The 25201-nt window shown below is 42.0% G+C and overlaps 1 protein-coding gene across 2 annotated transcripts; it reads right to left on the bottom strand.

Annotated features, from left to right (window-relative positions):
• Nucleotides 1–4260: 4260 nt before the first annotated feature.
• On the bottom strand, nucleotides 4261–23548 carry il6st (interleukin 6 cytokine family signal transduce). Of its 2 annotated transcripts, none has more exons than XM_080756587.1 (16): nucleotides 23405–23548; nucleotides 23018–23101; nucleotides 22175–22462; nucleotides 21509–21659; nucleotides 20977–21137; nucleotides 19798–19952; nucleotides 19126–19291; nucleotides 18737–18819; nucleotides 17975–18212; nucleotides 17046–17240; nucleotides 15999–16103; nucleotides 15050–15199; nucleotides 14231–14371; nucleotides 12879–12975; nucleotides 11685–11766; nucleotides 4261–9983 (listed from the first exon to the last, which is right to left on the bottom strand). In XM_080756587.1, the coding sequence occupies exons 2-16, from the start codon at nucleotides 23088–23090 to the stop codon at nucleotides 9330–9332; spliced, it is 2739 nt and encodes a 912-aa protein (XP_080612713.1). In that variant the 5' UTR covers nucleotides 23091–23101; nucleotides 23405–23548; the 3' UTR covers nucleotides 4261–9329. The 2 variants fall into 2 exon arrangements, with proteins under 2 accessions (XP_080612713.1, XP_080612714.1); XM_080756588.1 differs by having other exon boundaries at nucleotides 20977–21134.
• Nucleotides 23549–25201: the final 1653 nt, after the last annotated feature.

Genomic DNA, 25201 nt, shown 5'->3' with positions numbered 1-25201 from the left:
GAATAATTATAATAAATAATTTTAGCGTTGATTTTTAGAGAACTGTATAATGGTGAAAGTTGTGTAGAGTTGCTATGGTATTAGTTAATATGTATTGATTGGAGTGCCAGCATGATTGCTTCCAAAAAAGTAGTGACATTAGTTCCTTAACGATATCGTAAAAATGCGGCTTTAGATATATATTTATTAGTGATACTTTACAGCCCCACCCCCACCCCCAAATCCAAGACTATAAAATAATCACGATATATAACATATTTAGCATTTTATAAAGAGGCGGATCGGTCCTGTACAAAGTGAGGGCAACAGAGGGCGCTAAATTGATAGTTTATTAACAGCTTGAATGAATGGGTTACAGACTGTTATTGCTTAGATCTAACATTTCCACCTGTAAGCCTTAAAAGAAAATCGTAGAATTTTTAAATTTTGTTGCAAATTCAAAAATGTATTTTTATTTCCTTTGTTTGGATGAAACAAGTTGCAAAATACAAGGTTTAGTGTCAAACTGTCCCCAGGAAAAATGAAAAACAAAAAACCTAATGGAAATTTGAAGAAAGATTTCCATGAGCCTTTTTCTACGACATGGAATGGTTTAAGCATGCGTTAATATTTCAAACACAGTAAAAAATCCTCAGTGTTGATTTATCCTTTAATGTAACCAAATGGATCCTTATTACAGGTCCCTTACATTTGTACGCACTTGCGTTGTCACGTCAACCCTCTGGATTTTACAGTGAAAGGATTTGGAACGAGCGGTAATATCAGTAACTGCTAACGTATAGTACAATAACTCTGACATTAAATAAAAATAGAAGTGAGTTTCGCTGCATCTATAGTTGTGTAGGTACGGTATAGTCATAATAATAACAATTATGAACATATAAACATTATGGATATTACAACAAAAGCTTTATTGTTACTTTTCCTTTGCCTCGTTGTTTTACATGGAAACTGTTCAATTGTATAAAAAAAAAGTTTTTAAAAAGCAGAAAAACGAACAAAACGGAACATGTTTTAAGTGTAGATATAGGTGTGTAACGTAAACACGTGGTGTGTTTTCCTGTAGTCTTTAATATAATATTACGAGACTCCCAAATGACGAAGCAATGCTTTGGTGTCCTATAGCACTTTCTTTATTATTGTGTGTTTACTACTGTATCAGTTCATGTTCTACATGTATTGTACTTATACTCATGAATTGCCTTGTTAATGTTTGTAAAGGTTATACGACGGCATACAAGTTACACGACACCTATCGAGAAAAGAAAACGGTTTTTATCTGGAGTCCATGCATGCCAACAGTTTAGAGTGGCAGGGTCCCGATATTATCGAAATGTCAACAAAAAATGGTGCTATTATTATAACATTATGAAGGTGCTTATAGTTATGGACCTGGGCTCAATGCATGCTGGGGGAGATTAAAACAGTAGAAATAAAATGATATATATATATATATATATATATATATATTCAAAAAAATAAAAAATAAACTTCATTGATGTCTTGCTGCAATTGTGGTCATACATGGGGGTTATTTTCCAATTAATTGTTAACACGTAAACCAGTGGTGGACAAAAGTACACAAACCTATAGTACTTAAGTAATCAAAAAGACATGCTTTAGAAAATACTAATACTAATTCCTTCAAATCAATGCATTGCTTTATCCCCCCCAAAAAATTTGTGAAATGAGCAGTTCTGTAAGCTCACAACGTGTCACATCTCGCCATATCATGAGGTTATAGATCGGCTATTTTGATATTTCACTATTTTCAAAATAGCGTTTGAATTCATAATGTAGCGTGACTGTCCACCACTGGTAACGCGTAACTGTTACAAAAAAAGGAGGGGGAAAAAAGGAAAAAATAAACTAGAAAAGAAATAGTGTCATTCCATTCAGTGTTCAGTGTGGTTTGCACTGTCTAGTTAGTGGAAAGCTTTGGAACTGCAACACATGGAATGGTTGCATGTTCATTATGAGAATGAAAAATGGTTCTCTATAGGCAAGCCCACGCGGAAATTAGAAAGCAATTAAGCCAATAGGCTCTATGCACAGTCTATGAAGAGTTATGGAAATAACTCTTCCTACTTCCGGGCCTCTTCCAACCTCCTCCACAGGTGTTACTGATGATATTATGTTCCATTTAGTGTACAGCGGTTCTGAAACGTTTTAATTTCAAGAACGCCCATTACGCTGAGAGTGTACACACCCGTACAGGGCCATTTTGAACCCTATCAAGGACACTCTAAGTGTCCTTGAATAGTGGCAGCCTGACTCTGTTTGACCTGAATGGAACAGAGCCTTCATTCATGTCATCGATAACATGGAAACATGGAACATCGGAAATAGGCCCGGAAGTAGGAAGAGCTATTTCCAAAAAGGTGTATGCGCATAGAGCCTAAAGGCACATTTATACTTCTTATGACACTGTTGTGCGGAAAAACAAAAGAAGCCAATATACAAACTTACAATGTGTTACGTGATGATGCAGTGAAGGCTTGTGGATTGGCTATTTTTTGGCGCAACTTGAGTGAGTTTTTTTCTGTGTCGTTTGACCGAAGTATAGATTAGCCGAAGTTAGCTCATATCAAGGCCTAATTAATCCAGTTCTATTATGTGATAGGACATTTGTGAAAAGATATATTGACAACGTAAAGAAAAACAGTTTTCTTTTATTGGAATCTGATTTACACCATTATTATGTTTTATATTTTCATGTAGCAAAGATAAGGGATGTGAAATGTATTCTTTCGGAAGGTTTCTGTTTTTATTTCTCTTAAAAGCGTTGAAGTGATTGTCGTAGAAACAGGTTTGCCATTTAGGGGTATAAAACTTGTCAAAACGCTGGGGGAAACACATGAATGTTTATCAGTTGTGTTCATTATTGTTCAGTTTTTAGTTTTTTTTACTTTGTTTTTGTTTTGTTAATTAAAAAGTTTGACAAGATTTGCAGTGATTTGGAGTCGTTTCTGTTTGTATAGAGCAGGCTATTCAAAAGTGTGTCCGTCTAGTGTCTACAGTCTGTATGTCTGGATCTTGTATTGCTGTCATTTGCTGTCATTGTCTGCCATTCTGTCGCCTCTTGTGTCTGTGACCCAGTGTTAATTTGGTTGACTAAGACTAAGACTATGACTAAAAGTCTAGTGACTAGTCTGTCGACTAAATATCAAAATATTTTAGTTGACTAACTAGATTCACTAGACTAAAATGAATGGTTTGTTATTCGAAAGACTTAAGGCCGTTTCAGATGGGGAGTGAGGGATGCAGGAGTTCTTGCCTGGATCAGTGACGCGTCTGCGAGACACGTAGTGTGAAAAAAAAGCTCCACAGTGGGTATACGGAAAGAACTAATAGGAACAGACTATGTTCATACTGTATATGGCAGATATATGGAACATAATATGCAACAAATGTCATATTCAGGTTCATATGTGTGCATATATGTAGATAAGTAGTATATGCAACATATATGGCTCTTATATAGTGTCATGTAAATGCCACATTCAGGTCCATAGGCTATATCTTCATATATGTAGATAAATATGACCATATGTTCCATTTTTTGGAACATTTCAGAACTAGCAGATAGTGAGTAGACAGAAATGGTACCATGTTACGAGCATTAGTGAGGACCAATTATATGAAGATAATAGCTAGGTCGATAATGGCTGAAGTCGTCCTTAAGTAAAGTTTTTTCGGATGCTTTTCTTACATGAAGTATATTCCAGCCCAATACAAAACTGGGTCAGTGTTTTACGCAATATAATGATCACTACCAGAATGAGAGTTAATTATGGAGATGAAAGATAATTATGGAACTCAGAGATACTGTAGTCATACCATGTCGAATGTTTTTCGTTGACCTTTTTTAATTGACGAAAACTAAATAATCTATGACCACTAAAACTAAGACTACATATAATAACAAAAAAAACTAGACTAAAATGTTAGGGAAGAGATCCAGTAGACCTAAAAGAAAAGTAATTTTGTTTGGCTGAGCTCGGGTGTTGCACTCTGATAATAGCAAATTTACAAGCTCACAACTTTGTGAGCTTAGATCAGCTATTCTCAGCATGCAACCAAGTTGCCAAAATACATTTTGATGACAACATCAACTGATGTCTACTAAAATCTTATATTTAGCCATCTAAAACTCGGCTCAAAGTAAAACATTTCAAGTCACTAAAATATTTGCTAATAATTTGCTGTCAAAATCAATCAGATTGTAGTTATAGCGGATATCAGAGAAGCTTGCGAGCCTTGAGAAACATTGTAAAGCCTTTATTTCATGTTAAACATGGCGGATGTTAAACATTTTGCATGGGGAAAAAGGGCACTTAATTTCTGATGGCAATGTGGCATACAGTAGGTTCCCCGTCCTAAACGTAAGGTAGTGTGTGAATAGATTGCATGAGAGCACAATGGATATCTCCAGTAATCTGGTTTCATGAGACGATTTAGAAACAATACATTATCACATTACCAGAACTCAACCTCTATTGCAGTGGTTCTCAAACTATGGGTCAAATGGTTTTGGGGGAGGTCCCCAGATGATTTGCTCAATGTGCAATCTGCACATTTCTAAAGTGACAATTTAAGGACTATTAAGACCTTTTTAATACCTCTAAAATGAAATAAATATAAAAAATACCATTACTGCGTCAAAAGTGACAATACACAAACTATAAAAAAAAAAATGAAATGGTGAAACGTTATGAAAATAGCTACAAGCTCACATGGGCATGTGCAGAGGAGAGGTGAGGAGGATGCTGAAGATGGAGCTGACAGGTGAGAAAAGAGGAAGACCAAACAGGTTTATGGACGTGGTGAGAGTTATAGGAATGTAGCAAAGTATCGTAAATCGATAACGTTTAAAACGTGAAAAGAAAATACAGGATATTTGTACGAGAATTGAAAAAAGTTAGTAATTTCCTTGCTACTGTATTGAAAAGGTAGAAAATTAAAAGAGAAAGATTTTTTGATTGTTGATTTGTGTAAGAGAAAAAATTAAAAATATAATATATTTTAGTCATATATTTGTCCGGAAAATAAATGTTTAAACAAATGATGATTGGAATCGTATCGCAAGTTGACTGAATGGTTACATGCCTAATGAGAGGACGTGCAGATGGCTGGAGTGACAGAAGAAGATGCAGAAAACAGAGGCAGATAGAAACACATGATCCTATGTGAGAAGAACCCCAGATAGAAACACATGATCCCCGTGTCCCCTAGGGTAGGTACCCTGACAAAAACATGCAGTAATCCTGGTCTCTAAACTGCCTCCCCCTGGCCAGCCGGGGCGCCTGATGGAGGGGAAAGGAACTGGTTGGAATAACGTGTTCCTTTCACGTGCTACGTCCAACCAGGGAAACTCCCCCCTGTCAGGTGTAAAGGAGCAACTTGGACACTCAAGCATGAAGGAAGCATGAGTTAAGTCCGTTGCTCTCCCCAGGTTGGCGGAGGGTGTGCAGAGCCCAGGATCACAGTAGATGATTGACACAGGGGTGAAAAATGGGTTACAAAATTGTGGGATAAAAAATATATTTAAGAAAAAAAAGAAACACATGATCCTATGTGAGAACTTGAGAAGAACCCCAGTTGAAATGTGATTAATTTGGGGGGTTGTGGCCTGAAAAGTTTGAGAACCACTGGTCTAAGTCTAATATTGCACAATTATTTACAATGTGAATTACATCCATGCTTAAATACAGGTTCAGAAACTTTCAAAATAATAATAATAAAAAAAGAAACACAAAGACGTGGGATTTGTTCATGTCATATGAAATATACCGTTTCCTATGTGATAATATGCTCATAGATAAAATGTCAGTAACAGAATGATACAAGCCATATACAGTAATGTGTTTGCATTTTACAGTCATGTAACATTACATAGGCCCGATGAATGCAGTCTTATTGAAGGACCCTTACAAAAAACTTAAAAGCTGTATAGTTTGTTGCTTGGGGTCCCCCATGGGTCAGAAGTAACCCCCCCCCCCCTTTTCTCCCTCTAGTATAGATGAGATGAAATCTCATAGAAGTTCACAATGCACAACAACCCCTTATACTTCATTGCCTGGAGTCCCAGACCATTTTTCCCTCTATGCCAAATCTCTTCGGTAAAAAATAGCAGATCGACAAGCTCGAACTTGCATCTTGATCTGCTATTTGCAGAATCGTTTGCCCCATGAATAAGGTCACGGTAGGTTTCAAGTGGTTAAAATCTCCATTTGCCATCCGTCTATCACAAACCTCACACTCGTCTCGGACACACGTCCAAGATAACAGCCTTCACAACTGGACAATTCTTTACAAACAGAAACAAAACAAAAAGTCACGCAAGCAGCAATTACACATAACGGATATACGTAACAGAATAGACAAGCTTCCTCCTGTCCGACGTCCAAACTAGTTCGGAAAGGGTACGTTATTATAGCTCCAAAATGATGTAAATGAGAAGTTGTGACGAGCGGTATCTGAACTGTCAGAGGTCACCTCAGCACGCCCAGATGTCTTTACTGTCCCAATAGGGCGTCTTCCTTACTTCCTTCACAGGTGTTAACAGTTATACTAATTAAGATGTGTTCCATTTAGTTTAGCACGGTGGTTCTGAAATTATATCAACGACCCCTATAGCTTAAGTCTGTGTACAAGTAATAAAACAGTATTTGGTTCCATGTGTACACTCTCAGGAGTTTGTTTATCGTTTGTTTAATTCATGGGTTTAATTCAAGGCCCAGTATTAATTTGGCATTTGAGCCACGGACCACCATTTGATGACATTTAGCCTTTCAGACCCCAAACCGAATGGACCCAAAGGGTTTCACCATAATTTTGGTTTAATTTTACTCTCAAAGAGTTAAAGATCTAATAAGGGTCCATTTTGTTCTCAACTCTCCGTCATTTAGCTGGGGACCACCTGGAACCGCCTCAAGGACCACCCACAGCACGGATTTGTTGTAACCCGGTGACCTGCCTACGGGTGATTTTTAACCCGCAGCAAAGGTGAGTCTTAACCGGCCACGCAGGTCTGACTAACAGGATGTCTGCCTTATGGGCAGTCACCTCCCCATTAGCTACTCCCTTAGCGGCAGCCACTCTTCCTGCGGTCCACAAAGAAATAAATCACATTACGTAATATCAATATGTTTTACATGACAGTATAAGAAATTAAGAACAGTTAAAAACTTAAAATAATAAGAGTTACAGACCCGCAAGTGGCCATTTCCAGTGAGCCAACATGCACAATAGCAACACCGGAATTGAACAGAGCCTTCATTAGCATCGGTAACACCCGTGAAGGAAGTAAGGTGGAGGCCAAATTGCTAGCCAATGTCTGCTGTGCATAGTCTATAGAGCGCCAAAGTCCTGACGTCACTCGCTCATCCCCTGATTCATGGACCTTTTTCTCTATGGAGAATAACATGGGGTCATCTTAAAATAGTCTCATATAAGAACTAGTGTGGTCCAAAAATAAAGGAACTGTCTCGGCGATATTGTCGGGGAGGTGTCTCTGTATTGTTTACGACAGTCAGTCATATTTGACTGACTGACATATTCTAGAGAAAATGTATCCAATTCGGCAGCAGTAACATTAGTGTTTTCTTTCAGTCAGTTGATTCTTCATATGCAAACGAGTGAAACGGCCGGGATGATTTGTTTATTTTTCAAACACAGTTCTTATATGAGGGGATGGGGATTACAATGACAAAAGTACATGAATCTGTAGCACCCTCTACCAATATTGACGTCAGACTTTGGTGCTCTATAGTAGCATCATGGACCCGCCATTCATATGATTCAAACAAAATCATGTCTTGAAATAATTCTTATAACCATCGGAGACAATATTTCGCTTCCCAACTGATCTTAGCATTGGTAAATGTACTTAAAAAAATAACAATAATCCAGCCTGATGCATTTGATCTTGAAAAACCAAACGCAGTGGCAGTGAAATGTTGTTGGCAAGAAGTGCTGCTTCTAGATCTATATTGGATTACATTCGAGTGCAATATAATATACATAAACGTACTGAGAATGACGAAGACAAACAATGTTTTTGCTATTACTGTGATGTCCACACACACAATTATATATATATATATATATTTTTTTTATCCAAATAGTAGCCCAGCAGCAAATTGCGACCGGGAACCTAATAGCCGCTGAGGGTTTGACCCCATTTAGCGTATTAAACGCTGGTCCGAGAAAACGCTGGGGCGATTATTAGCATTTTTTTAAGCCTAATTTATTCTTTGTTGCATGACGGTGCCACGCGCTGAAAATAGCATATCCATGGGCGGAGTTCATGGGGGGGACTACACTTTTAAAGATATTTGTGGGGCTTTTTTCTGCCTTTATTGAATGGTATTAGGAGACAGACACGCAGGAAAGACCGTCTGGCTTGGGACTCAAACCAGCGACAAGCTGCCAGGCTACATTGGGCCTAGGTGCCCGAACCACTAGGCCAGCGGTCCAGCCCTGTGGCATGATATAGTGACGTGACCGTTGTGTCTTTTCTATTCCCTTTGCGTTTGTCAGTATTAATAAGACGCGCAGAAGTTGGACTGTGTTAAACTTTTGTTTTGTCCCCGCTCCCCCCCAGGGCAAATGTGAAACTCCACCTATAAGCAACACTTTTATTTTGTGCTGCTTTATTGAAAAAGGTACTATAGCTTAGATGTATTTTTAGTACGGTATTAGACATTATTGTTGCACTAATACATGTTGATCTATGCCTATGTTTACCGTATGCGGTACTTTTTGCACTAAAAACTAAATGTCTGGTGCAGGTCGGTGCGAAAAGAAACGAAAAGCCTGCAGCAAATAACTGCCTGGTACTTTTAAATGCCTGTGGTCCCAACCAAGTCTGATTTTTGAAATAAACGCCCAGGCTACTATTTGGGCAAATATGGTATATGACTCGGGTCATATTCAGAGTATAATAATGTAATAACAAAGCATTTTACACATTTAACACCCAGTTCAGTCCTGTCAGACGGTACAAAAACAGACCCTCGGGGGTCTAATTCTGCACTTCGGACTTTAGTTTTCTGCAAAAACACTGATGAAAATGTCTACAAGGTGGTTCCGTCCGTTTTTCCGAAACTCTGAAATAAACCGTTTTCGAGGCACAGACCATTTAACAAGCAAAACGTGACGTCCTTAAGGGCTTTATATACGTCGCTGTGCCGTGGCGCCTTGGAACCGGAACCAGCCGACCTATAACGCGGCACTGAAAGGCGCGTTGTGAGCTTACAGATCGGTTAATTCCGGTGCATGGCACCGGCGTGACAACAACCGATCACGAACATAGCTTGGTTCCGTCACTGCGGCCGGTAATCGCCCAGCTGCGGCGTGTAACTGGAGGCCGCCTGCCGCGTCTCCGCCAACTCCCTGGCGATGTCCTCCGTGGGCGTGGCCTGCGGCGACGCCTCCTCCAGCGGGCAGAACTTGAGCAATAGCGACCCACCTCGCTCCTCCTCCTCCTCCTCCCCCCCCCCATGCGCGCCGTTAGTGCCGCGCAGCAGGAAACACGGGTTGCGCGGCGGCGGGAACCGCTGCATCTGTCCGCCGGAAGTGGCCTCCGGCGTGTCGGGGTTCTCCTCCGAGTCCAGCAGGGGCTGCGTGGACTCGGAGCGTGCAAAGGCGGCGCCGGGGTGCTGGCCCTTGTAGCCGTTGCAGCTAGCGTTGGTGGTGGCGGACGAGGCGGCTACCACAGATGAGTACTGCACCGTGCTCGCTGTGGTCTCGGCAGACTCGCCCACGCCCTCGTCGCTGTCCGACACGCTCTGGCGCGGCGAGGACGTGCAGGAGGAGTCGCCTCCGATGCCGCTGCTGTGCTCCTCCGACAGGTACTTGTCCTTCTTCAGCGGCAGGCAGTTCTTGTCGTCGTCGAAAAACGGCGAATGGCCGTCACCGCACATGTCCACCTTGACTACGCTGACGTCTGTCAGGGCGTCCTCGTTGGGCGTGTCGGCCTGCGGGGTTTGGGGAGGGTCAGCGGTCAAATTAATGACTGGGTTTCAAAAGAACTGCCGTGTCGGACAACCGCTCGGAGGAGGGGCCGGTTGTGGAGAACAGCCGATCCGATCGACTTCACGCTCTTCCTCATAATATGTGATTTTAGATGTAGTCTTATAATCACTTCAATAACTACAATTTCAATGTACCTTTACACTAACCATTAACCACTTAGCATAAGTGATATTGTATGGTTGAAACAATGTTCTAAGTACAAGCTCTATTTTGTGATAATTGCTGTAGTGTTCAGTAACAGGGGTCTCTCCAGCTCTTTACTATAAACAGCATTTTCAGGTGGGTTGCCAATTTCGCTTATCTTCTATCCTGCCACGAGTTCTCACTTCTATCTCAGGGAGACCCCTGTTACTTAACAAATACTCTATTTCCAATATCAAATACTGAATCTGCTATTTTGGAAAAAGTTTACAAAAAACAAATGTTGGAAGGCCATCAGGCTATGGTAAAAGTGGTTAATATAAATGTAGTGAAGCTAAATAAAATCTCATAACTGAAAAATTGTGACCAACACTAACAGTAATGTGTGATTTGTGAAACACTTGCGGTTTCCTGAACAATGAGCACTATTATGTAACAACATGGTGATTTAGTAATATTTTTGCTGCCGTCCATACTGCCCGATTGAGGCTTAAACATTTGCTTTTGTGAAATATCTCAGACCATTAGGATTTTATGGAAGATGCTTCTGCACATATTGCTAGTTTGACCACTTCAAATGCTCTTATTTTTAATTGCACATTTGCGCCACATGCGTCCATAGAAGACATGCTGCTGGCTTCTATGGAATCCAAATGAGTGAAATCAGTCGTGGCGACTTGAGAACTTTAATGTGTTCTGGGTGATGTAGTCTTGAGAACTTTAATGTGTTCTGGGTGATGTAGTCTTGAGATCTTTAATGTGTTCTGGGTGATGTAGTCTTGAGAACTTTAATGTGTTCTGGGTGATGTAGTCTTGAGAACTTTAATGTGTTCTGGGTGATGTAGTCTTGTGTAGCCAGACAACTATTTCACAATCTCCTCTGCTGCTCAGACTGGAAGTGGAAAGATATTCGAATAATCACGAGTCACGACACAGTGCTCACGGAACTGTAGTGCCATTAGAAACACAACCGGGACAGGAGCATAGAGCGGGAGATTCATGTTATTTGTGCACGGATAGATGAACACAGAAAATTATCATGGAATTAAAACGGATAAAACTAATGAAAGAAGAAATAAACCAAAGCAAACAAACTATCAATTTTAGCTTCAACATTCGACACGCTGTTTTGCTTTGAGTAGGATTTGTTTTTGCCGCTGTACCAAGTGGCGGCATGTGTCACATCCGCTTTATCACTCAAGCCCATCACACACCGTCTGCGACGCGTTGCCGTGCGGCGCCACCTGGAAAATAGAACTGTGTTCTATCGGCGCGCCAGGCGACGCGGCGGACGGAGCCGGTGTGCGATAGGTTCATTGAAAATAATGGAGGCGGCCGTGTCCGCCGCGCGGCGCACGCAGCCGGTGTGTGGTGGGCTTTACTCATGGATAGAGCTTCCGTTTTCCAGACTGTATGACGGAAGCATTTGAAAATTGCGAGAGGCAACAGTCTTGAGACTATGGGTGTGGGTGATGCAATATACAACAAGATGGAGCTCTTACTTTGGAAGGGAAGTCAGGTGACCAAGTGCCGATACTGCTGCTTCCTGGGTTGGGGATCTGAGGCCAGAAGTTCTTTTTTATTCTGTGGAGAACACACAAGAGTCATGTCACACTACGGAGAGAACACAAGAGTCATGTCACCTCACAGAGAGAACACAAGAGTCATGTCACCTCACAGAGAGAACACAAGAGTCTTGTCACCTCACAGAGAGAACACAAGAGTCATGTCACACTACGGAGAGAACACAAGAGTCATGTCACCTCACAGAGAGAACACAAGAGTCATGTCACCTCACAGAGAGAACACAAGAGTCATGTCACATCATAGAGAACACAAGAGTCATGTCACACTACGGAGAGAACACAAGAGTCATGTCACCTCACAGAGAGAACACAAGAGTCATGTCACCTCACAGAGAGAACACAAGAGTCATGTCACCTCACAGAGAGAACACAAGAGTCATGTCACCTCACAGAGAGAACACAAGAGTCATGACACCTCACAGAGAGAACACAAGAGTCATGTCACCTCACAGAGAGAACACAAGAGTCATGACACCTCACAGAGAGAACACAAGAGTCATGACACCTCACAGAGAGAACACAAGAGTCATGTCACCTCACAGAGAGAACACAAGAGTCATGTCACCTCACAGAGAGAACACAAGAGTCATGACACCTCACAGAGAGAACACAAGAGTCATGTCACCTCACAGAGAGAACACAAGAGTCATGTCACCTCACAGAGAGAACACAAGAGTCATGTCACCTCACAGAGAGAACACAAGAGTCATGACACCTCACAGAGAGAACACAAGAGTCATGTCACCTCACAGAGAGAACACAAGAGTCATGACACCTCACAGAGAGAACACAAGAGTCATGTCACCTCACAGAGAGAACACAAGAGTCATGACACCTCACAGAGAGAACACAAGAGTCATGTCACCTCACAGAGAGAACACAAGAGTCATGTCACCTCACAGAGAGAACACAAGAGTCATGACACCTCACAGAGAGAACACAAGAGTCATGACACCTCACAGAGAGAACACAAGAGTCATGACACCTCACAGAGAGAACACAAGAGTCATGTCACATCATAGAGAACACAAGAGTCATGTCACATCATAGAGAACACAAGAGTCAGCGCAAAAGACTCTTCAAGTGTAAAAAGGTGATAATGAAACTTACGTCTCCTTCTTGTAGATGCACAGCAGCATGGTCAGAACCACGAAGAACAGGAAGCCAAGACAAACTCCAACCACGATGCCTTCGATCTGCCCCGGAGCTGAAAGGAACACGTTTATGATCCATCAATCAATCGATTATGTTCCTGCTTGGATCAATTGAACTAACCTAATATACTTTAAGCAGTATCATGAAAACGCACTTTTCAAAGAAATTTGTGTTTTTCTCTTTCTCTCGCTTTCTAGTTATCATTGAAATCTTAGTGTTTTGACAATTATTTGGGGGCTCACTTGTCCTCACAAACCACAGGTTGAGAATGACTTTGACAGAAAAACAACATGTGCACTACTTTAGGAAAGCATGTCCACTATGTTAGGAAGAGTTTGAGGTCCTTCTGTGTTCCGTTAGACTGAACAATGGCAGGAAACTGAGAGCAGACAGGGGAGGAAATGCAACACATGTCTCCAGTCGGAACTGAACGGGGGAGGTTGTGATTAAACGCCTCAGTCAGCTAAATCAGCGCTTCATAAACTTTGACATGGCAAGAATCTCCAAATAGTCCCTGGCTGCCGCCCAACTATTGCCAAATACCAGTGTCAAGCATCCGTGTCATTTTCTATTTTTGCGTTGGCCATTAAAAAATAGCATATGTAGCCTACAAGCTCACAGCACATCACTTTGTGCCATGCTGTGAGCTTGTACATCTGCTATTTTTGAACATATTTGGAAAATTCTTGAAATTGTGAGAACTATAGATTTAGAAGGCATTTGTAGAATCGGCCTCTGGTCTTAATGGACTAATCGTCAGTTTAGTTGATTATGAAACAAAATCTATTATAATTCTATTTTTATTCTAAAATACTTCTAATAGTTTCATTATATTTGGGGTTAATGTCCCAGCCTCAAACCGGCTCAGAACCACTCACCGTAGGGGTGCGCACGCTTTTCCGACACCGAAGATCCGAAGCGGGGGGACATGCGATGCGATGCGAAAAAGCGATGGTCCGACATGCGCTGCTCCCGTGCTTGCGGTTAGGGTTAGGTTAGGATTGAGGTTTCGGATCAATAGTATGTCGGAACTAAAGCCTGCACCCCTCACCATATATGTTTCGTTATATTTGGGTCCCAGCCTCGTATAAGTTTCATTATATTTGGGGTTAAGGTCCCTGCCTCGTATAAGTTTCATCATATTTGGGGTTAAGGTGCCAGCCTCGTATAAGTTTCATTATATTTGGGGTTAAGGTCCCAGCCTCGTATAAGTTTCATCATATTTGGGGTTAAGGTGTCAGCCTCGTATAAGTTTCATTATATTTGGGGTTAAGGTCCCAGCCTCAGACCGGCTCCGAACCACTTACCGTATTTCGCAGTGCTGAAGGAGTGCTCGGTGCCATTGATTGAGCCCCGCTCCGTGGAGGCCATGATCCACGCCATGTACTTGGTGTTGCTCGACAGCGAGGTCAGCTTGTACGTGTACGTGTCTGCCGACACCATTTGCTCTGCGCATGCACACACGCACGAACACACACACACACACACACACACACACACACACACACACACACGGGACAAACACACAGGGTACATTACAATACAATGTGCCAGGGACGGCCAGAAGAGATGATTTGTTTGTGAAGACTAGTTGTGAAACAGCGCACTAAATGATGGTGCGCTCTGCGCTGTGACGAGTGATGACTTGTCTGTGTTACTGGGAGGTCAGGAACTTCCACAGAAAAGGGAGTTAGAATGTCAAGAAGGGAAAGTGCCCCGTACGGGAGGTCCTGCTTGAGTCATCATTATTAAGAAATGTGCCCATGCTATAGCACTAGGTAGCAGCACAACTTTGGGTCAGTCATCTTACTCAGAATGCTCTACCAACTGAAAACAAAATATTTAAACACTGGTTGAAGTTGGGCCAGCGGTGCGAACACTAATATGTTAAGTACACATTTTAAAGAGTTGATGTCACTGCTGTCATGATTAACCGTGGGATAGATCAGTTCTGTTAAGGCCATGATTTAATTAGCTGCGCGTAGTGGCCTATCGTGCAACGAAATTAAATCAAGCCACACACTCCTATATCCCCTCCTAAGTTGAGCTCAGTTTTATTTTCAATGCATATCAAACTGGGAGTCCTTAAAATTCAAAAGGTTCACTGATCTTGATTATAAACAAACCTTTCTCGTCCCCGTGTCCAGTGGAGTAGAAGACGGTGTAGTTGGTGATGAAACCACGGCATTTGTCTTGAGGGATGGCCTTCCACTCTAGCACGACCTCCGTGCTCCCGGGCTTTCCGTTTAGCCTCACCGAGGATCCCTCCAATGGCACTGCAATGAAACATGTAAACACACATTGAACCCTCCAATGGCACTGCAATGAAACATGTAAACACACATTGAACCCTCCAATGGCACTGCAATGAAACATGTAAACACACATTGAACCCTCCAATGGCACTGCAATGAAACATGTAAACACACATTGAACTCTCCAATGGCACTGCAATGTCAACACAAAATCTAATCGCACCAATTTAATAAATTAATTTAAGCCCCCTCGCACCTGCATTACCAAATTACTTCCTGTACATAATACTTCCTATCTCTATCCTATTCGCTTATGTGTACACCTTCAAGCTGTGTCACATGCCATGCCAATGCCTTCGCAATCACACAGTTCTGGCTCAGAGAACAATGGCAAAAAAAAGGCAAAGAAATCTAAAATACATGTTCTGCATGTAAACTCCACACAAGGCCCTTTCACCTACCCCGCCTCGGGTATGGGCACTGATGACGCGGAGGAGAGAACACGCCCCCAGCATATAGCAGAAAATAGCACATCTAAAATCTTTGTGAACATTGTGAGCTTGTAGATCTGCTATTCTCAGCATGCAACCAAGGGTAAAATCAGCCATTACGACCCCATCAAGGACCGTCAAAATATTGTTTTGTCTACTAAATCAACTGTAGATTTAGTTGACTGAAGTCGTATGATATTTAGTCAACTAAAATGAGACTAACACTAATTTTTTGATTTATTTTTTCCAAAAGACTATGACTAAAACTAAATCGAACTTTGCTGACAAAATCAAACCAGGTCTGAGCCTAATGAACAGTCCTCAGTCACCTCCTTGCTCCAGATAGGCAGCCTCCGTCCTGGCTGCTCCCACCCGTCCAGAGTTGTACAGAGGATACACGGAAATGTTGTAGCGCTTGAACTTCTCCAGGTCACCTGATGGACACATGAAGAACAAGGTTACTGCCATGTTAACCATTTCAGCAGGGCTGATTTTAAAGTAGGGTTAGTGATATTTTTTTGTTAAAACGTTAGTTAAATCACCATTCTGATCGTAATCAATGCTATAGTGTTAACAGGGGTCTCCTTGTCTCTCCAGTTCTTTAATAAACAGAAAATACATTTTCTGGTAGGTGACAAAATTCCAGTAGCCAGAGTAGCCATTTATCAGTGTTCCAGTTCCAATTGTGTCTGCTCATTTCTTTGTGTCATCACTTACAATTCCACTTGTTTAATCTGTATCCTGACTGATTGGATAAAATCGGTATCCCGACCTGAAAATGCATTTTCTGTTTCATAAAAAGCTGGAGACATGGAGACTCCTGTTACTGAACAAACACTCTGTAGTACTATCACAATATAGAGCTTTCTAAGACTTATTTTAACCAAAGAAAATCACTTACCCTACCTAAAAAACAATACATAAAAAGGTATGTGGTTGAACCTGACTATGTTGACACTCTGTTTGCACTTTATCTCATGTACATAAGCCGCTTTGTGGACCTACCGACGTGACCTTATGTCTAACCTTATGCACGTTTTACAGTATGTCTAAACTGTATGTACATACTGTTGTAACTTGTAATGTTTATATATCCCATATATCCCATATGGAGATCGATGATTTAATCAGTGTATACCATGACATTGACGACACATTAAGGTTAGCATGAGATGAGCGTGATGATGTGGTCTGCCAGCCGTTCCTCCCTTGAGCCAATTTGAATACAAGATGCACTACCTATTCGTCAAGACAAATAGCAGATCTGCAAGCTCAAAACATGTCAATGCGACACGGACACGTCGCGAGATTGGAGAGCTGCTATTTTTGAATTTGAGTCAAAGTTTTGCCACCATAATGTTATACATTATTATCACCTCTGATGTTGGTTCCGGTGGCGTTCCCCAGCTCTCTCTGCCAGTCCAGCTGTCCTCCGCTGACCGCCACCCACTCTACCACGTAGTGGGTTACATCGTAGCGGAGAGGGTCCGGGGGCAGGGTGGGGGTTTGCCACTCCACCCGCAGGGTGCCACCGTTACCACGACACGTCAGCGCGCCCACCGCAGGCAGCTCTGTAAACACACACACAAACCACTGTTAATTCACCTGCTTCAAATGTTATCAACCGATAATCGCAAGCAGGCTTGCCTAGAACCTACTGGCTACGATTAGGAAACACGGAAGTGAAATTACTGCCACCAAAGTGAAAGCATCAGGAAACTGACTTACGTGGCCGGTTAAAACTGATATGAGGTTATGGGGCTTACATGGCCGGCTAAGACTGAGGTTATAGGCCAGTCAATCTAATCTAAAAAGGGGCGTGACCCAAAATAAATTGCAATAGTAATCGTTCAAGGTTTTTTATGATCCTTATAGGGTCATCCAAATAACATATTCAAAATTGATTATTATACATTTTGGATCATGGTAAATTCAGGGGTTTAACGTTGGGGTACCATTGAAAATCTATATAAGGCAACAATTTGAATTATGCTTTAAGTAGTATGTGACATGTCAAACTAGGGGTTATTCATATTTCTGAACCCATTTGTTTGTAGACTCTCAGAGTTAAATTAACATAGGTTTTTATCTCTGGGTCCCAGAGATAGAAATGCCGTTAAATGGGCGTCCGTAGCCCTAATGCATGTCAAACTGGGGGTCCTTGAAATAAAAACATTGCTAAAGGTGTACAAATGGGGGTCCGCAGGCTGATAAATGTCAATTTGGGGACCTTGACATGAAAACGTTTGAGAACCAATGATCTACAGTAACTGTCACTGTAATTTTGACACACGAGAACACCTACTCTGTGCCTGTCTGGTGATTAGCATGGTTGCTTTGGGAGACTTCCCCGCGCCGTTGCGGGCGATCACTTCGATGTAAGCCGACTGACTGTCGAGCAGCTCCAGGTTCTTGACGACGGTGATTTCCCTCCGAGCGGAGCCGCGGTCCCAATCTGTGCGGTTGACCGCCACACTCTCCCACTCCACGCCGTGGACCCTTACGTCAAAGCTTCTGATGTTCCCGTTGGACAACACGGGATCCTAACCCAAGACAAAATATAAAATGCATGGCATTAAACCAACGGGAAGGAACGAGGCCCAGGGCGCCAGGCGAGTGCACGGGTCAGATTAAAGGAGACTTCCAGACCAGTGCTTTTTCTTACTGCAATCTGATGTAATTATATCCAACAATCAGTGCTAGAGGCTGGGGGGGAAAAATCCATCTAGAACGAACCGTAGCTCAGAGCATGCTCGCTCGTTCACCTTTTTACAGAAGCTCCTTTGGGACAAAACACCATGCATCGTATCTGGTCATTATGAAAGATAGATGTGTAGGGAATTTTATTTTTTTTAGATTTATCAAAATTAGCGATTTAGCGTATGACCCAGTTGGAGCAGCAGTGCACTCTGAATGGAGTTATGTAATTTTATCGGATATAATCGGAACCGTAATTATCCTTTAACGACGGCTACCAGGATAAATATAGGAAGTATTTTAAATAAGAAGTGTGTGAAAAACAGGCATAAACATATGTCCCACTTATTAGCTAGACTGATTGATTTACCTTAGAAATGACTTGAACTCTCCTTTTGTTTGCAGAATCCCCAGGAGAAATGACCCTCCACACATCTGGTGGGCTTCTAGGTTCTGGACAGGCGGAAATAAAAAAAATAACATTTGAATTAACCATTGTTTTTGTTAACTAAAATAAACATTAAAAAACCAAGGCTTTTCGAAAAACAATCGGTAACTGAAACTGTATTGCGTTTTAGAAAAACCTGTCCTTAGTTTTAGGCTTCATACAACATCTTCAAACATTGCAGATCTACAAGCTCACGTTGCAATGCAATACATTGGGACTCTTGGGAGCTTTCAAATCGGCTTTAAAAAAACCTAAAACTATTTTAAAATCACTGCAACAATACCAACCATGAATACCCAAATGCTACTCACTGTCCTCTGGTGTTGTGGAGGTACTATTGGCGCTCCAGTCGCTCCAGTATCCGTAGCCCTCCGAGTGGTGTTTACATCTGACCTGACACACGTAGCTGGTGGCGGGTCTGAGGTTCTGCAGCCTGAACGACTGTTTGTCCTTGGTGGCCGTCTCTTCCAGAGGAACCTGAAGATCAGGGGTGGGCAACTTTGACAATGGAGAGGCCCACTATATTTCCACACTCACTCCACCATGACATGACCTCTAGACCAGTGGTTCTCAACCTTTTCCAGGCTGCGACCCACCCCAAGATAATCATATTTGTTCTGAGGCCCCCCCCCCAAAAATAATCCTACTTGAACTGGGGACCCCCAAAATAATCATATTTGAACTGGGGAGTCCCCAAAATACTTATAATTGTACAGAAAGGATAAAACTGAGGAGAAAATATGTCTAAAGAAGGCGACTAAAGAATAACAGTTGTTAATTGTTATGTTATGTACTGTACACATACAGCCTATAGTCTATAGCCTGACAATCAAAATCAGTTGAAAATATTACATTTTGATGTTTATTTGGCAACACTGACTATCAAGAAAATGAAAACATGGCACTGCAGTATGGTTGCCGACCCTTGGCCCTCTAAAATGGTTTTAACTTACTTTCATAAGCGTGTGTGATGCCGCACTCACCTCAGTCCAGTGAGCGGAGCCCGCGGGGCGGTATCGGATCTGATGCGTCAGCTCCACATATTGCTTTTTGATCGGTGTCGTCCAGGTCATCAGAAGAGACTGGGGGAAAACCTTCTCCGAGATCAGCATCACGTGTGACGGAGGATTCGTTTTCACTACAAGAAAACAGGTGTGTGTTAAGAGAGAGCCAGACTGAATGAATCAACCCCGTTGTCAAGTTAAACCTCTATTATTGTAAACCTCAGAAAGAAAGTGATAGTATCCGGCATAAACAAGCAGAAGGAGCCGGAATCAGTAGATGCCGATGGCAGAGTTCACTTCACACTACAACTCAGAAGGTAGCACACTGCACAGGTCCATCAAATTGAACCCGTTCCGAAACGGCGCTGATAAAAAAGGATCAGATTCTAAATAAACCCAGGTATAATAGACCCCATCCCAAAGACCCGTATGATATGACACTGCTCATATAGGAGCGTCACCCCTGCCTCTCCGACGCAGTGACTGAGACCCACGGCTGTCTCTGTCTCTGACCCATACCCCAAGGGTAAGAACCCGAACCGGCTCGGTTCTCGGTTTGGCTCTCGGGTATTCGGTTCCGGGCTACCCTGTACTACAACTATACCAAAGACAATGGTGAACGATATCGTTAGAGTTAGAGTTATCTAACCAATTTGGAGTTGCAAAAGGCCATGGTAACTGCACCCAAATATCTAACAAAGTGTCATTATACTTTAACTCTGAGAGTGTAGAAATGAATTTGAATCTATTGGTACACTCCGGTTACAGACCAGTAAGGGTCCGTTTGGTTCAATTTGTACACTCTGAGGCCCCTTTTCCACCTGGGTTGAACCAGTTCCATTATTTTTCCCCTGCCTAATATTGAACAAGGTCAGAGTGATTCCACTGAAAATGAATTGATTCAGAACCCTAAAAGTTGGTTCGGAACTGAAACCAAAAAATGGCCACCGGTTCTGTGAAAGCACAGTTCCAATAATCTAGAACGGAAACAGTTCTAGAACCAGCCAATGTTCTTTAGGTGGACCCTGGCCTCAGAGTTACAGACCCGTAAGGGTCCATTTGAATCCATTTGCACACTCTCAGATCATTTAGCATTTCCGTTTTTTTGGGGTGCGAGGGGACAGAAGCTGGATGAGACATACTGTACGGTCGACTCACCGAAGCGATTGGCATCCTCCACAGCCAGGTGTTCTGAGACGGCTTTCCCCAGAGCGTTGGTGGCCTCCACCCAGATGTCCACCCCGGTGAAATGAGGGAACAACTCAAAGGAGATCTGACCGCTGTTCGGCCGGGCAACACTGGCCTCGGCTCCATCACTGCTGAGGAACAAACACTCATTACATTACTATCACTGTCTGTGAGGAACAGTCATCATTACATTACTATCACTGTGAGGAACAGTCATTACATTACTATCACTGCTGACAACAAACATTCATTAGATTACTTCCACTGATAAGGACATGCAAAAGGAGGCCCAGTTTCTTTCCAATATGGCTGCTGTGCATAGAGCCACTTCCCCCGCAGGATCAAATAGGTCTTCTTCTTTTCTTATTATTATGTGAAGAACACAGGCACATAGCGCGGATAAAACATTTGACAGGGCCAATTACAATCGCAAGTTGTTGTTTTTTTCGACACTGCGCTTCTGGATGAACAGCAGTGGGGGACTGAAAGGGTTTAAACTCACAACGTTCCAAGGGCAGCGAACAGTGTGTAGTAGGTGGGCACTTCTCCGGTGCCACGTTTTCCAGGCTCCCATGTACAGAAAACGATGGGGGAGATCAGGTCGCCGTCCTGAGAGGCAATGCAGGACAGACCTGACGGAGTCTCTGGAGGATCTGGATGGATGACGGGGAAAGACAATCAGAAATCAGAATCAGCTTTATTGTCACATCACAGTTTTACAAGAAATAAAAGTGGGTGAAATTTGTTTTTGTGCATAGTTCCCATTGTGTCATTTTTCCAAGAAAACACAGAAAGGGAAGAAAAGAGGAGATCAAGGCAGGACAGAAGAAAGTTTGAGCGCTTTTACCACAAAAAGTACAAGTAGGCTACATGTTAGATGTTTCACTTCACCCAAAGTATAATCATTGATTTGATCAATTTGATTGTTAAAAAAACAAAGCAAATCACAAAGAGTCAAGTGGATTTGAAAATACATCTAAAAAAACCTTGCTCTGTGATTATTCTGTTACAAGTTGTTATTGGCTCTAAAACATTGGTTTCGACATTTCTAGTTACTGTACTTCTACCTCCCACAGCTTAAAGACATTTACGTTCGTGTGAAAGAGAACAACCAGCCCTTGGTCAGGCCGGGGTGATGCCATGCATCAAAGGGAACAACAGAACTTACAGCCCTTGGTCAGGGTGATGCCGTGCATCAGCTTATTGATCTGCGTCTTGACGCTGCACTTGCAGAACAGCCAGGCGGGAGTGTCTGCGCCTACTGTGAGCGTGACGCTGACAGCCGAGTCGTTGACCCTGGTGTACATCTGGCGGGGCAGCGGGGCCGTCTTGTTGAACTCCCAGTACAGGTCATCCGCACTGGCGTCACCGGTGCCCGTGAGCGCGCAAGTGGCCGTGAAGTTCCTCCCGATCTCCACCTTCGGGGATTGGGGTGCGATGATCACCTTCTGATTGGCTGAGCGGAGGAGTGGTAGAGAGAAGGACATTAATTACTATTATAAGTAAGTTGATTGTCAGCTTTTTGTGGATCATAATAATAATAAACTTTATTATTTTGAATAGCACCTTTCATGACATGAAATGCAGCTCAATGTGCTTTAGGCCCAAACCACACCAATGCAACTCCTTGCAACTGCCATTGGGAATAATGGTTGCAACTTGCAAGTAGTTGCATCACATGTTGCAAGGCGTTGCATGGCGACCCTCTGGTGTGGTTAGGGCTTTACAGAGCAATAAAGAAAAAAAGGAAAAGCATAAAACATTAAAATAATAGCAAAAAGGCAGTGAATCGGGCAAAACAGTGAGGACATAGATAGATACTTTATTGATCCCCGAGGGGAAATTCAGATGGTCCCACAGCTCATACAGGCATACAATAAGGTTAAAAATACAACACAAAAAGGAGGGGCACAGGTTAAAAAGAAAGACAAATATATTAAGAATATATTATGAACAAGCATGAAGAATAACAACACAGGGAATTATTTAAAATTAAACTAAAAACACTTACTATTGGAGAGAACACTGGAGCAGAGCAGCAGACACGACCAGACCACAACCTGAATGAAACCACCTGGACCCATGATGATGTCTCCTAAACATACACACATCTGTATGTCAATCAAACTATCTGGTAAACTAACTTGAGGTGTTCATAAATTAATACAAATCAAACAAAAACTGCTTTTTAGACAACTACTAACAGTAGTAAATTAATTCATAAATAAATAAATTCATAAACAAAAGTAAATAAATAATGCAGGGGCCCAAAGAACATCCATGTTAGCTGGTAGTGTTAGCATCCTTTAGCTGAATTAGCTCACACCTCTAAGGCTCACTCACACACAGTAGTGATCATCACGTCAAACTAATCGATAAGTCACACTTTTAACGTTACCCTATCGACCGATAGATCCGCGTCCTCGAATTGACGAGTTCCTTGTTGAATATCGTTCGGACTATTAGGCGTCCATGTGCTATAAAGTGCTTAGAAACAGTGTTTATAACAACATAATGTTCACATTCTGACGTGAAACGCAGCCTCTATTCTAAAAAAAACAAGTCTCCTCCTTCTTCCAGTCCGCTCGCGCCGTGTTCCGGTCAACGTTGGAAAAAATCAACAGCCGATCTATAAATCACGAGGATGGGACGACAGACCGGCGTCCCCGGACAGCACTTGTTTTGTAGATCTGCTCGGGCGGACACGCATCCGCCATGTCGCCACGGTGATTGGCTCCGAGCGGCTGTCACTCGAGAGACCGCCCGTCCAATCACGGCGGCCGCCAGCGACTGTTTTCCCGTAAGTCCCCGCCACCTCCCTCCCCTCTTGGTCGTGTGTACAGTGTAAAACCCAGACAGTAGCACCGCCCACTTTGGAAAGTAGCCAAGGCCAAGCACATTAATTTTACTTTAAGTAAAGGACAGTTGAGGACGTATTTTTTGTTTTTTACTTTATGTGTAAAAGTTGTCTGTATTTAACAAAGTCTTCTGTATTCAAATTTGTCTGTATTTGCATTTTCCACCAAAATATTGTACGTTTTACTCCACTACAACTATTTGAAAACTTTAGTTTTTTTTTTTTTTAGATATATATATTTTTTTATTATTATGGAAAGAAATGAATGACTTCAGCCCTGTTTTATAGCCTACTGGCTGTGCAACTGATAGCAGCACATGTTTGGTTATAAAATACAATACAAGTGTACATTATAATTACAACTGCACTGCAAGTATTCAGTAACTTTAAATGTACTTTTAATCTTGGGGTCAACCTCCAGAAAATCAGTTTAATTATAATTAAACTATAAAACAATGGTTCTCAAGGTGGGGTCCGGGGATCTGCAGGTCAAAATATAGCATATCGCTTGCAGATAGGCCATGTAATGTAACAGTATTTCTACAGGTATTACTATATACTTTTACTTAAGTAAAACATTTGAGTACTTTCCCACACCTGTACAAAACAAATTGCAGCTTTCCACACCTGCTGGCACCCTCACCCAAAACATGTTGTTGCCTGACTGTGACCGTCTGACCGAAGATGTTTGTGCTTCTTTATTTCTTTTTTTACTACGCAATGACAGTGCATCGATGTATTGATTTAAGTCAAGAAAATGCAAATGTTCAAATTCCATTGGCCAGGGCCTGATAGGGCAAAGACCTGCACTGCACACAAATCACAAGAGAAAGTCTCCACTTATAAGTGAACCATATGCAGACAGACAGACAGAGAGACAGACAGGCAGGCAGGCAGGCAGGCAGGCAGGCAGACAGACAGATGGGCAGGCAGGCATGCAGGCACACAATGATGGTAATAGTAATTACTATAGTAATAAATACATAAATAAAACATTGTTATAACTATGTTATATTTACTTGACATTTGGAGACATGTGCCAAATGTTAAGTTAAAGAAAAACATTTAAAGCTCCAACATTTACCGATTCACTTATTAATATTCAGAAGTATTCGACCTGAAAAGGAAGCAGTTCAACATTAGCACACGGACAATAATATGAAACGCAAAGAGATTGTCCCAATATTTTTGTTTATTTACTATAAAGACAAACACCATATAAAATTTCCATGTCATAAAAGGCTTTGAATAGAGTATATTAAGAAAGTATTTCACGTTTACAGTATACAGCATCAGGCAGTTTCCATTCATGTTGAGATTTTCATGAGTTTATTTTTG

This window comes from Protomyctophum bolini (genome assembly GCF_963924005.1).
Source record: "Protomyctophum bolini genome assembly, chromosome: 22".
NCBI classification, from domain to species: Eukaryota; Metazoa; Chordata; class Actinopteri; order Myctophiformes; family Myctophidae; genus Protomyctophum; species Protomyctophum bolini.
This window is presented reverse-complemented; position numbering and strand designations above follow the sequence as displayed.

Bases quoted from the DNA above. Each gene is read 5' to 3' on its own strand.
- il6st (XM_080756587.1), bottom strand. From the start codon at position 23,090: ATGGGTCCAGGTGGTTTCATTCAGGTTGTGGTCTGGTCGTGTCTGCTG. The intron at 21,660-22,174 runs GTAAGTTCTGTT...TCATCCATCCAG, and splicing joins CATCACCCTGACCAAGGGCT to ATCCTCCAGAGACTCCGTCA. The intron at 15,200-15,998 runs GTGACTGAGGAC...GTTTCATTGCAG, and splicing joins TGCCTATCTGGAGCAAGGAG to TGCCATTGGAGGGATCCTCG.